Source organism: Mandrillus leucophaeus, unplaced genomic scaffold (genome assembly GCF_000951045.1).
Source record: "Mandrillus leucophaeus isolate KB7577 unplaced genomic scaffold, Mleu.le_1.0 Scaffold50, whole genome shotgun sequence".
NCBI classification, from domain to species: domain Eukaryota; kingdom Metazoa; phylum Chordata; class Mammalia; order Primates; family Cercopithecidae; genus Mandrillus; species Mandrillus leucophaeus.
The window spans coordinates 4,563,052-4,575,392 of record NW_012105365.1 but is presented as its reverse complement, the minus strand read 5'-3'; the positions used below and the strand labels follow the sequence as shown (position 1 = coordinate 4,575,392).

At 35.3% G+C, this 12,341-nt stretch overlaps 1 protein-coding gene across 3 annotated transcripts in view; it reads left to right on the top strand.

The window, feature by feature from the left end:
- The window catches only part of DMTF1 (cyclin D binding myb-like transcription factor 1), a 44,058-nt gene that overhangs the window by 11,711 nt on the left and 20,006 nt on the right, over positions 1-12,341 (top strand). For 2 of the 3 annotated variants that reach the window (XM_011996048.1, XM_011996049.1), the window contains 5 exons: positions 719-835; positions 2,229-2,351; positions 6,691-6,785; positions 9,188-9,302; positions 10,649-10,725. In XM_011996048.1, the coding sequence (XP_011851438.1) occupies positions 727-835; positions 2,229-2,351; positions 6,691-6,785; positions 9,188-9,302; positions 10,649-10,725 (519 nt within the window). In that variant the 5' untranslated portion in view covers positions 719-726. The remainder of the gene's footprint in view (positions 1-718; positions 836-2,228; positions 2,352-6,690; positions 6,786-9,187; positions 9,303-10,648; positions 10,726-12,341) is intronic. The other variant, XM_011996050.1, reaches the window with a different exon arrangement.

Here is a 12,341-nt window from a genome sequence, read left to right as displayed (position 1 = left end):
CAGGCTATTGACTATAGTGTCATGCCTTTCCCCCCACTAGCCATGAGATATTATATTCCAAGACTAAGTATTCCATCTGTCTGAACAAGAGGAAAATAATATTTGTGTAAAATAGCAGGTAAGGATACTTTGAACAATGTTCAAAGTTACCTGTTTCAAAAGAAGGACTAACTCATCTCTTAAAATTGCAATTTGGTCAGTGATGGATGTATGTACTTTTTCAATATTTTGAAAAGAACACAGCAAGAATTATTTTAGTGTTCCTGTGTTTCAGATAATAGAGCTTAAATACCTGTAAAAAATGTTTTGGAAAAATAATTCTTAAGATAAAAATTTTGATGAATCTTCTGCTAAAGAAAAAGAAGTTAAGCACCTACAAAGCTGTCCATAAAAACACAATCAAAAAGTGGTGAGACTTTTGCTGATAAGACAGATTCTCTTTGGTTGGATGTGGCAAAAACATTAAGTATTATAAATGTTGTAGGTTTTTAAAATTTATCAGAGCAAACAGAGTCTTGCAGATATTTAATTCTAAATAATGGGTGTAAACTTATGAAAGGCAGTTTTTGAAATCTGAACTCTCATTGCAATTTTACATGAAGAACACTGTAGGCAGATACCCAAATAAATATGTGTGGTATTTCAGGGGATTATAAGGGAATACTTCATATCTGGGAATAAATTTTGAAATCCTGATCTAGAATCTGTTCTTGTACAGATTTGAGTATGAGCACAGTGGAAGAGGATTCTGACACAGTAACAGTAGAAACTGTGAATTCTGTGACTTTGACTCAGGACACAGAAGGGAATCTCATTCTTCACTGCCCTCAGAATGGTAGGAGAACTTGCTGATATATAATTCTGACTCTCTGAATTTATTTATCACTTTTGACCCCTATTGCCCAAATAGAGGTCTAGGTGCCTATGAGTTTAATATAAATGTTAGCTTTTGTCAATCTTGTTGCTATGTTATAAATAGGATGTTGAGCCCCCAAAGGTAATGATGGAATAACTATAATATATACTTTTTTTTTATACTAAGTGGTACTAGCAGTATATTTAATTCATTAGGAAATGTAGAATTATTCCTCAATGCAAATAGACTTTTTTGTTAGAACCTGTGTTAAAGAATTGTACACAATCATTTGAATATGACTTAATATGATGATCTACAATGAATTAAGAATCAGTAGCCTTCCAGCTGATAATTTTGTTGTTACTCCTCTGCTTGCTCATTATTTATGTCATTTATTTATTGTGCTCTTAAGTTCATCTTTACTCAACCTAGGTTCTGTCTTCTCTTCTCACTCTGTACATAATTCCTAGGTTATTTAATTCAAACTTAGAATTTTAAGTAGCACCTACCTATAAAGATGACTCAGACTCTGTCTTTATACAGAATTCTCTGTGCTTCTCATAGGCACCTTAAGTTTCATACATCCCAAACAATCCTTACATGTACTTCCTAAATTACCTAGTTCTCTTTTTTCCTTTCTCTGTGAATTTCATTAGTGTCCAGATCATGAATGTGGTTGGGAATAAATTATTTCTCTCATCACCTGCATCATTTCATTTGAAGACTTCTTGATAGTATTATGTTTTTTAAATCCATTGCATCCTGTCTGTTTCAAGCCCTCCTTTGTTAGTTCAGTTTCTCATTTCTCATCTAGGTATCTCTAATAGCTTTTTAACCAGTGTCCTACCTATAATCCATCTTTCAAGCAGCTGATGAAATTGCTCATGATACAATTAATAGCATAAAGCTTCCCAAGGTTTTTAGAATATAGTACAGGTTCTTTAATTTGGCCCATAGGTCTCCAGTCGTTTCTGCTTTCCTCATAGTCTTACCTCCTGCCACATTTCATATACCTGTGTTCCAGCAGATCACACTATCTTTATTTTCCTAACATACCTATACCTTAAGCTTCTCATACCTCCATGTCACTGCACATACTGCTTCTACTGCCAAGAGAGATAGCAGTTTTCCCCGGGCTTCCCTTCTCTTTCATGTTTGAGACACCGCCTTCAGGAGTTGAATACTGCGGTAGGCATAGAAAGGCAGTGTCCTTTTGAATCCTGTTTGCACAACTAGGTTTAGTTAAATGAGCAAATTGGTAAGAAAATGTTTTTAATAGATAAAAAAATTGTAGAACCATTATTAGAAATTTTGTTTTCCCTCATTGGTTTGAAATTTTTGAGATTTTTATTTGTTTGTTTTCTTCCATTAGAAGCGGATGAAATAGACTCAGAAGATAGTATTGAACCTCCACATAAGAGGCTTTGTTTGTCCTCTGAGGATGATCAGAGTATTGATGATTCTACTCCTTGCATATCAGTTGTTGCACTTCCACGTAAGTCACTACGTATTAAGAGCCATAGAGTTCCCTTTTAAAATCAAAGTTTAGCTTCCAAGACATTCAATTGGCATTTCTAGATAGACTTGGACTTAATGCTTTTTTCTTCATTTAGTCAAAACACTTCTTTTTAGCTAACAATAAATACTATGTGCCAGACATATCATTAAATGCTTTTACGTATATTGCCTACTTTAATCTTCCCAACTTTTTTTTTTCAATTGCCCCACAAGGAGCCTTTTTAGACTTTTTTTCCTGATTGTACTTTTCATGAAAAGTACAATATATCCTCAAAAATAGCTTGTATTTCTTAACGTACTGTCTGTATGTCCTTGCTTTGTTCATAAAGATAATAAAACTTTTTGTCACATGCATTTCCCCCCACCCCAAGAACCATATTTGCCCTCATTGAGAAAGCATGCTTTACAATAGGTACTAATATTGTTATTCCTATTTTACAAGTCAGGAAACTGAGACACAGAAAATTATAATAACTTGGCTAAGAGCATATCTAGGCATTCTGGTTCCTGTAGTACATACTCTTGACCCCAATGCCATATTGTCTCTTCAGTATGCTATATGACAACATGAAAGTTAGATAGAAGCCTAATTAGTTTATTCTTACCAAGAAAGTTCTTAATGCGTTTCTCTTCCAAGATCATTTAGAGTAGACTGGCTTCTATAGGAGGTATAATATTTCAAGTGCAATACTGTTGGCCCAAGACCACATACCAACTGCAACATTAGGTTGTATTTCTGATTTGCTTAGCAAAGTGTATGGAGTGTTCAGGAAGATTCTGGAGTAGATGCCTTAGTCCATGGCAATGGGGGTGGGACACATGGCTGTTGGTGGCACTCTTAGCACAAAGGGGAGTTTTGCCATAGCTGAGAACTTTGATTTTACACTCAGCATCAGACAAAATCACATCTTCATCTTTTGAAAAGGCAAGACCAGGTTTTCAGCCTGGAAAATCATATCTTAACAAGTAGATATGTACTCTGAATTTAGAGTTAATTGCTTGCTAAATTGAACAGAAAAGAAACTCTTAGTTTATAAGACTTTATTAAAAAGCAGTGTTAATATTGCTTCCAGTTGTGGTATAAACAAGCATAACATATTTCTAATTAAATATTCTTTCCTCCTAATCATGATTCCTGTGTTTTTTTAAATCTTTCCTAATTTGACTATTATGTTGTGATTCAATTCTAAAACTTAATTGGCCTATCTATACAGATGTAATCCTAAATATTTTCTAAACTAGAATTTTTGAGTAGCTAATTTGAAATGAATTGACTTTAACCAATTCATTTTGTTAAAGTAGAATGCCCTGTTCATGATTGTAGGTTCAAACTACACTTTATTATGTTTTTTTATGGTGGTAAACCAAATCCTTAATGGCGCTGTTCACTTAGCTTCAGATAATAGAGGAAGGTTGACTTGAAAGCACATGAGCTGCTTAATGTTGGGTCATAGCATCATCACATATGGAAGACACACTGGAGCCTAATACTGAGCAATAAGACTGATAAAGTTTATCTGTCTGGATCGTAAAAATCCTCACAGGCATCAGCCTCTCATTAATCACTCTAACTCACTTACCTCTTCTCTTTGTAGTCATCTGCCACTACATTTATCCCATTCCCTATTTATAACTATATAGTGATTACAGTATTCGTCTAGATGATTCTTTCAGTACCTTAGCCTCTTATTCCTTTTGTTCTCCATTTATTACTGCCTTTACCACTCTTACCTGTTACTAGAGTTCATTTGTGATCTATTTCAGACTTGCTGTTTTCCTACCACTACTTCTGTTTTTCCAGCTCACTTCCTGTAGCACTCTGTAACTCCTGCAGTCTTTTGCCTCACTGGGACCCATTGATCCTATTATATTATCATTGTTTCTTCTCTACTTGTATCCTTTCTTTCCTTTTTACCCTGTTTTACTTTTATGGTTAATCTTATAATCACTGTCTTGCATTCACCAAGTCCTTTTTTTTCCTCTCACTTATTTGGTGAAATCATAACTGTCTAAATCTATTTTTGCCTGTTTATGTCTGTACCAGTGCAGCTAATTGAAAAGTATTAGAGAAAAATGGCACAAGCAGGCTGACTATTCTCACGGGCTCATAATGCTGCCTACCAGTAACAACAGTTCTGTAGTGTTCTTTTACCCACTCTGAGATGACTATTTCATATGTCCCGAAACTTCCAAATACCTTTTCCACCTTTTTACTCTGAGCCAATAACCCTACTCACAAAGAATTTGAAGTGACCAGAAAATAATTTCTACAAATTCCTACTACCACAAATACATACCTACCTGCATCTATGTCCATTCATATATTCGTTGTCCTATCTTAGGCCTACCCTTCCATTTACTAGATTTTATCCCTTTTACCTACTCAAGGACATTGTTCCAATAATTATTTTGTCTCTTCTGTGTCACCAGTTTTTCTTCTACTGAGTCATTACCACAGTATCACAAACATACTGTTATTTTTCTTTAAATAAAAAGTCCCTGGTCAGGCGTGGTGGCTCATGCCTATAAACCCAGCACTTTGGGGGGCTGAGGCGGGCAGTTTGCTTGAACCCAGGGATTTGAGACCAGCCTGGGCAACATGGCAAAACTCTGTCTCTACAAAAAATACAAAAATGAGCCGGGTGTGGTGGTGCATGCCTGTAATCTCAGCTACTAGGGAGTCTGAGGTGGGAGAATTGCTTGAACCTGGGAGGTTGAGACTGCAATAAGCTGTGAGTGTGCCACAGCACTCCAGCCTGGGCAAGAGAACAAGAGCCTGTCTCAGAAAAATAAATAAGAAGTTCTTTTAGCTCACTTTTGGTTCTTACTCAATTTTCCTCCTTGCCTTTAGAGCAGAATACCTTGAAAATTGCCTGTATTTGCCTTCATTTCCTTTCCCCATTTTTCCTTAAACTTACTCCAAGCTTTCACCCCTTAACTAAACTGTTTTTCCCAGCTCTCCAAAGACCTTCTTGTTGCCAAATTCAGTGTTCACTTTTTTAGTGTTTGCCTTACTTGATCTGTCAGCAACGTTTGACAATATTTATTACTCCCTTCTCCCTGAAACGTTTTCACTTGGCCTATAGAAAATATTCCTCTGGTTTTCTTTCTATTTTTCTGTCCATTTCTTCTCAGTCTCTACTGCTGACTTTTCCATGTCACCAGAACCTGTAAATGTGGAGCACCCCAGAACTAAGTCCTTAGACTGCTTCTTTGTTTACTCACTTTTTAGGTGATCTCAACTTAAGGTTTCAAATACTATCTGGTGTTAACCACCCCAGATTTATTCCAGACCAGACTTCTCATTCTCTAAATATTTAGTAGTTGTCTCAAACTAGTGTGTTTAAAGCAGAGGTTCTATAACTTCCTAAATCCTTAAATTTGCTTATTTTACAGTCTTCTCAACTAATTAGTAGCAGGTGTATTCTTCCAGTAGTTTTGATTTTTTTTTAAAAAAATGTAATATTATCCTTGGCTCTTCAGTCTCTTCCATCTCCTCTTTGTCTACAAATCATAGTGGCTTTGCCATCCAGAATACATTCACAATTTGAACTACTAGCCATTCTCACTTGCCTTCACCCTAGTCCAAGCCACTGACCTATCTTTATTGCATTTGCGCTTCAGATGGTTTTTCTGATAGCACAGAGTGAGTCTGTTAAAATAAAAGATTATATTATTCCTCTATTCAAAATCTTCCAATTGTTTCCCACCTAAGAGTTAAAACCAAAACCTTTTGGCTTACAAGGCCCCACACAATCTCCTACTGTTCTTCTTTAGTCTGCTTTAGCTACACTGACCTTCTTGCCATTCTCATGAACACTCCAAGCATGCCCCGTCTCAGAGCCTTTGCACTTGGCTCTCCTTGAAATGCTCTTCCTTGAGATTCCTGCAAAACTAGCTTCCATCCTCACTTGTTCCAAGTCTTGGTCACTTTTCCCAGCCTCCTATAGAAAATTTCAAATACTGTCCTCCACCCCAACAGATTCCCTTTCCTGTTTTATTTTTTCTCACTACTAATCACCATCCAATGTAGTATCTGGCCATTTTGTGTCTTTCCCCACTAGAATATAGGCTCTATGAAGAAATGATTTTTGTTTCCCTTGCTCACTGTTGTATCCCCAGCACCCAGAGCAGTATCTACTATGAATTAGGTTCTCATTAACTATTATTAAGCAAATGAATATATACATGTGAAGATGTATTAACAAGTAGTTTGTTAGGAAATTAGATGATTGTGTTTTTTCCCCATGGATATTTTTAGAACAATTAAAACTTGCCATTATTATTCTGGAGATGAACTGTTCCTTTTCTTGAAGTTTCAGAAAATGATCAGAGCTTTGAGGTGACCATGACTGCGACCACAGAGGTAGCAGATGATGAGGTTACTGAGGGGACTGTGACACAGATCCAGGTATAGTAAATCTTTTAACTGTCCTCAGGAGAATGTTCCTTGACACATTGGTTAGCAGATAAAATGATGAGAAACCTCAGCCTCCTAAGTAGCGAGGACTACAGGCACACGCCACTGTTTTGGCCCTTATTATGAAACAAATTACAAAGCTCTTTTGTTTTGATTACTGCCAAAGAGTTAATGAGTTATAATTTAATATTTAACCTCTTGGGTTGCTATCACCATTTTAGTGAACAAAAAACTTTTCTAATAATTGCTAATATTTGTTTAATAAGATTAACTTTAGACACAAAATGAACAAGATGTGAGTTGAAAGTCAGCATAGTTAAAAAGTTCAGAAATAGTCTGTTTCTTACTGTATCTGCTGTAAACCAGGTGCAGCTATTTTGACATAGTTTGGTAGTTAATGTACTATGTCTCATTTCAGTGATGAGACTAGCTTGAAAAATAATTAGAAACTATTGTAAGTCCCTATGTATGTAGTACTTTGTGGTTGCAAGAGGCTTCAATGAGCTGAATATTCTAGGTTTCTAAGCCTTATATATATTATAGGCATGAAATCCTGCAACCAACTCATAAAAGCTTCATTTTAAAAGCAGCAGCATACTAAATATAGCTGAGGAAACTTAATAGATGCATAAAGTAGTGAAAAATGGGGGTAAAATACTGTAAGACTTATTTATATATCAAGTATAGATAGGTACCCTTCAAGGTACCTAAGTCTCCTGCTGTACTCACTAAACTCATTTATTATTGATGGTGTTGAATACTACTGCTACTGCTTAATAATTATTTGTTCATTTGAGGGAAGATTTGAGCCATAAGGCATTAAATGTTTGCCCCCAAATAGTGGTTAATCAGCATAACAGACTTATTCCTAAGGTTCATGGAATGGGCTTTGCTATATAGACATACTTTGAGAAATGGTGATTTGATTCTCATATCCAACTGATTAAGAGAAGATAATTTAAGAGTATTTTCTACATTATAGTTCTTAAAACTGAGTATTGCATGTATCAAGGTCTTTTGATAGCTCTCTGTTATACTCTTTACTGATATATAACTCCAGGATCAAATCTTATAAAATTGTGATCTTCAGAATGTAAGAACCTTAGACACATATAGTCTGTCTCAATTCTTAGCTTTATACAGGTCCTTCTTGATTTAAAAAATCAAAAAGTATGACACATAAATAGAGGGCTATAAAACTTATTCACACTTGTTCCAGTGATTTCCAGCTTTTTGCCCATGGATTCAAAAGCACTTCCATAAACACACTATATATATTACCACCAGATACAAAAATAAAGTAGTAGGCAACAATAGAAATGTGACTTTTCTCCTAATTGTACCTTGGTTGTCCACTGACAGCTTATCTTTTTCCAAAAGAGATGAGGACAGCTTATCTCTTTCCAAGAGAGGTGGGTTTCAGTTTCTCTTCATATTAGAAGTTCAGTTTCTGTTTATTCAAGAAGTAGTAGTTCAGTCCTTCTTAGGATTTACCTTCAGCCAGTAACATTGCTTAGTTTTTTTTTTAGCCCAGAGACTGAATTGGGTTGAGTGGTCACTAAACATGTGACTCTTCCCTTATTCTGTCTATGATAGGCTAATATCTGATACGGTAGCACTGTTGCCAGGTCTTCCTCATTTACATTATGGTTCTCTTTAGGCCAGGGTCAACTCTGCCAAAGGCAGCTTTTTCCCCTGCAGAATTTGTTAAGTTAGATATGCTTGTAACTAAAAATATAGATGGTGGTGGTTGCACAGAAGACTTAACTGCATTAAGAATAAGTAGTACCATACAGTTCTTTGAGAGAAAGGTACATTAATAAGGCTCTAGAGGTTGTCTAAAACAAAGTTGTCAGAAAACAATAAGCAGACCATGATTTTGCAATAATGACTTATGATTTAGCCTGTTAATCTTTTAAGTTAAGAGATTACATTATTGGTGATTTAGGCAGCAAGCTTATCTCTGAGGGCATTAACAAATCATAACACCCAACCCTAGCACTTCCATTTTCCTGTCTAGAACAGATAACTGTATATTGTATATTATTGAGCTTATTTACATGTGTAAATATTTAAATTTCCCTGAGTATTCTATGTTGATTTAAATACTTAATAGACTCTTGGCCCATTTTATATAAAACTGAAGCCAGTAGTACACTTACTTGCTTAAATGAAGGTCATATTATGTTAATGCATATAATTTTGTTTTCATACTGCCATAATAAAAATAGCAAGAAATATTTTTTTGTAAATTGAATATATTTTTACTATATCTAAAACAAGTGAATTCCATATGACTATATTTAAGTTTTATAATGCTTAGGATTACAAAGATGAATCAGGTTGGGCATTAAATCAAGCTGCCACTTTTTTTTTTTTTTAACTTTTACAAGATTTTGCAGAATGAGCAACTAGATGAAATATCTCCCTTGGGTAATGAGGAAGTTTCAGCAGTTAGCCAAGCATGGTTTACAACTAAAGAAGATAAGGATTCTCTGACTAATAAAGGTAAGATATACTGTGAATTTTAGTGCCCAGTGGAAAAAAATGGAGATAGAAAGGGCTTATAGTCATCAAGATTCTGAGTTGGACCTTCATCATTAGGATTGAGCAGTTAGAGTAATTGAGCTTTTCTAATTGAATTAAATTTGGCCCCAAATGACTTTGAATTAAGGTTGTGAAACCACCATTTGTTGTTCAGTAATTAATAATTATTTTTCTCCTGATTTGAAGTAAATTTTGTCTTGTTAGTTTTTGAACAAATGCATAGTGGTGGCATTTAAGACAAGATAGTTATTGCTTATGAGAATAGGAACTCAAGCCTTTTCAAGGGCCTACTATGGTCTGATAAGCGACCTAGAGGCTACCTTAAGCCTTAAACGTAGTGTTTATAGTGTTGGCTATGCTCAAGCATAGCTGGGGAAGGTGCTACAAAAAAAGTGAGCGTTGTGTGTGTGCCACTGTGAAGTACAGAAAGGAAGCAGAAAAATGTAAATCATTTTCAACCACTGTATAGTAAATACTCTTTAAGAATACATTATTCACTTGTTATTCAATATTTACCTTGCCCTAGAGTCCGGGAGACCCTAACCCAGCAGCCCTAGAGGAATTAAAGACACACATACAGAAATATAAGAGGTGTAAAGTGGGAAATCAGGGGTCTGACAGCCTTCAGAGCTGAGAGCCCTGAACAGAGATTTACCCACATATTTATTAACAGCAAACCACTCATCAACGTTGTTTCTATAGATATTAAATTAACTAAAAGTATCCCTTATGGGAAATGAAGGGATGGGCCAAATTAAAGGAATAGATTGGGCTAGTTAACTGCAGCAGTTGTGTGTGTAAACCCACAACCTTCTAGCTTTTGTGTTAGGGCCATTATGAACATGTTACAGTGCTGCAGATATTTTGTTTATGGCCAGTGTTGGGGCCAGTTTATGGCCAGATTTTGGGGTGCTTGCTCCCAACATTTGTGTATGTTCTTTTTGCCCATACAATTTTCACTGGAGAAATTTTTCAAAAAGTTTTGAGCATGATTTGGCTTTTTTTACTTTTATGTTTCTTTTTAGCAGTTCTATATTGTTGAAAGGCTAAGAGAGGTAATTTTTAAAAAATCTTTTAATTATCATTGTCTTTTTTTAGTAGGGTCAAATAAATGTACTATAGCTTAAAATCCGGAAGTTACAAAAGCAAGTTTAACCTAGAGACCTTTCAGATTTCAGAGGAATGAGAAATGAAATTAGCTAAATTTTATCCCCAAATATAATCACAAAGGAATCTTTGGTGTTTTATTTCTTTCAAAGAGTAACTTTTTTTTTTTTTTTTTTAACATTACTTGTTTTCTTTTAAAGGGCATAAATGGAAGCAGGGGATGTGGTCCAAGGAAGAAATTGATATTTTGATGAACAATATTGAACGCTATCTAAAGGTATCTTATGGCATATTTTTATGTTTCACTAATTTGTTTATTGCCAGTTGCAGAAATACCGACACAGTATGTTGTATGTACTTATTAACTTTTTACTTATTTTTGTAATGGATTTTTGTAATGGCTAACATGTTGTAGCTGAGTAATTCTAAAATACATTATTATAGTATAATAATATTTTGAATTCTCAGTTTAAAATCGCTTTACTACTTTAGTTGCCACCCTAAAGTTTAGATAAAATGTTAGTAGCCTCTCAACATTTTAAAGTCTTATCTTTTCAAGAAGGCTATATAGTTTAATTTATATTGTTTAAAAGCTTAAGGTATGCATCTTTCTTTGTTTTGTTTTTGTTTTTGTTTTTTCGAGACAGAGTCTTGCTCTGTTGCCCAGGCTGGAGTACAGTGGCACAATCTCAGCTCACTGCAACCTCCGTCTCTTGGGCTCCAGCTATTCTCCTGCCTCAGCCTCTTGAGTAGCTGGGATTACAGGCATGCACCACCACGCACGGCTAATTTTTGTATTTTTAGTAGAGACAGGGTTTCACCATGTTGGCCAGGCTGGTCGCAAACTGCTGACCTCAGGTGATCCGCCCATCTCGGCCTCCCAAAGTGTTGGGATTACAGGCATGAGCCACCACGCCCAGCTAAGGTATGCATCTTTGAATGAATTTTTGATGTCATAGTAGTCTTTCCCTTTTAAAAAAAATCAAAAATTTAGTTTATTTTCTTTTTCAGGTTTATTTCTTGTTAGCTTAGTACTCTTCATTAAATGTCTTTTGAACACAGTATTTTTAAGGCTTTGGATTGTGTTAAGGCATGGATTGCTTTAACAGTGTTTGCTTTTGAAGTCAGTGATCCATTTGGGCAGACTGGAAACAGGTGAAGAGTGATACAAAGCCTTGTATCATGTGAATGATACATGTGAATTCTGTACAAGTTTACAGAAAGAAGAGTTTTTAGAGCAGTTACGGAAAATTTTGGAAGAAAAAGGATTTGAGCTGTCTTAAAGAATGGTACTTGGGCTAGAGTAGAATTGGAGGGAACTACATGAATACAAGCTGAAGCAGCAAGAAATCAAAGATCAAAACCAACGCACATTAAATTAACCCCTTTACCTTGAACTGAGATAAATAGCCTCTGGAAAACTGGGCTCTGAAATCCATGCCAAAGAATTTGAACTTTATCCCATAGCAGATGACAAGCATTAAAGGGTTTAAGAAAAGCTAGTAGTTTAGTTGAGTAAGGAATTCGTGGGGTAGATCTGTATTCTCAAGGAAATCTTTCCAGAGACTTGCTGACCATTTCTGTAATGGAGTTAGATTCAAATAGTATTATGTCTGAAATGTAGACCATCAGCATCATTTGGGGAAGGATGGTATACAGTGTTTAACCATTCTCGTATCGTTTGATATATTGACTGCTTACTTTAAATTTTCCACTCAACACTAATGTAGAAATACAGTGCTGCCTAGATAGAAGGTCCACATTTTAAATTTTAATTTTAACTGCAACTTTCCCAAGCTAAGCTTTTTGAAATATAGAATTTTAAAACTTCTAATTCTTCACTAATAAATGGGATCCTTCCACCATGTTTGTTATTTTAAGAGAAACAAATAC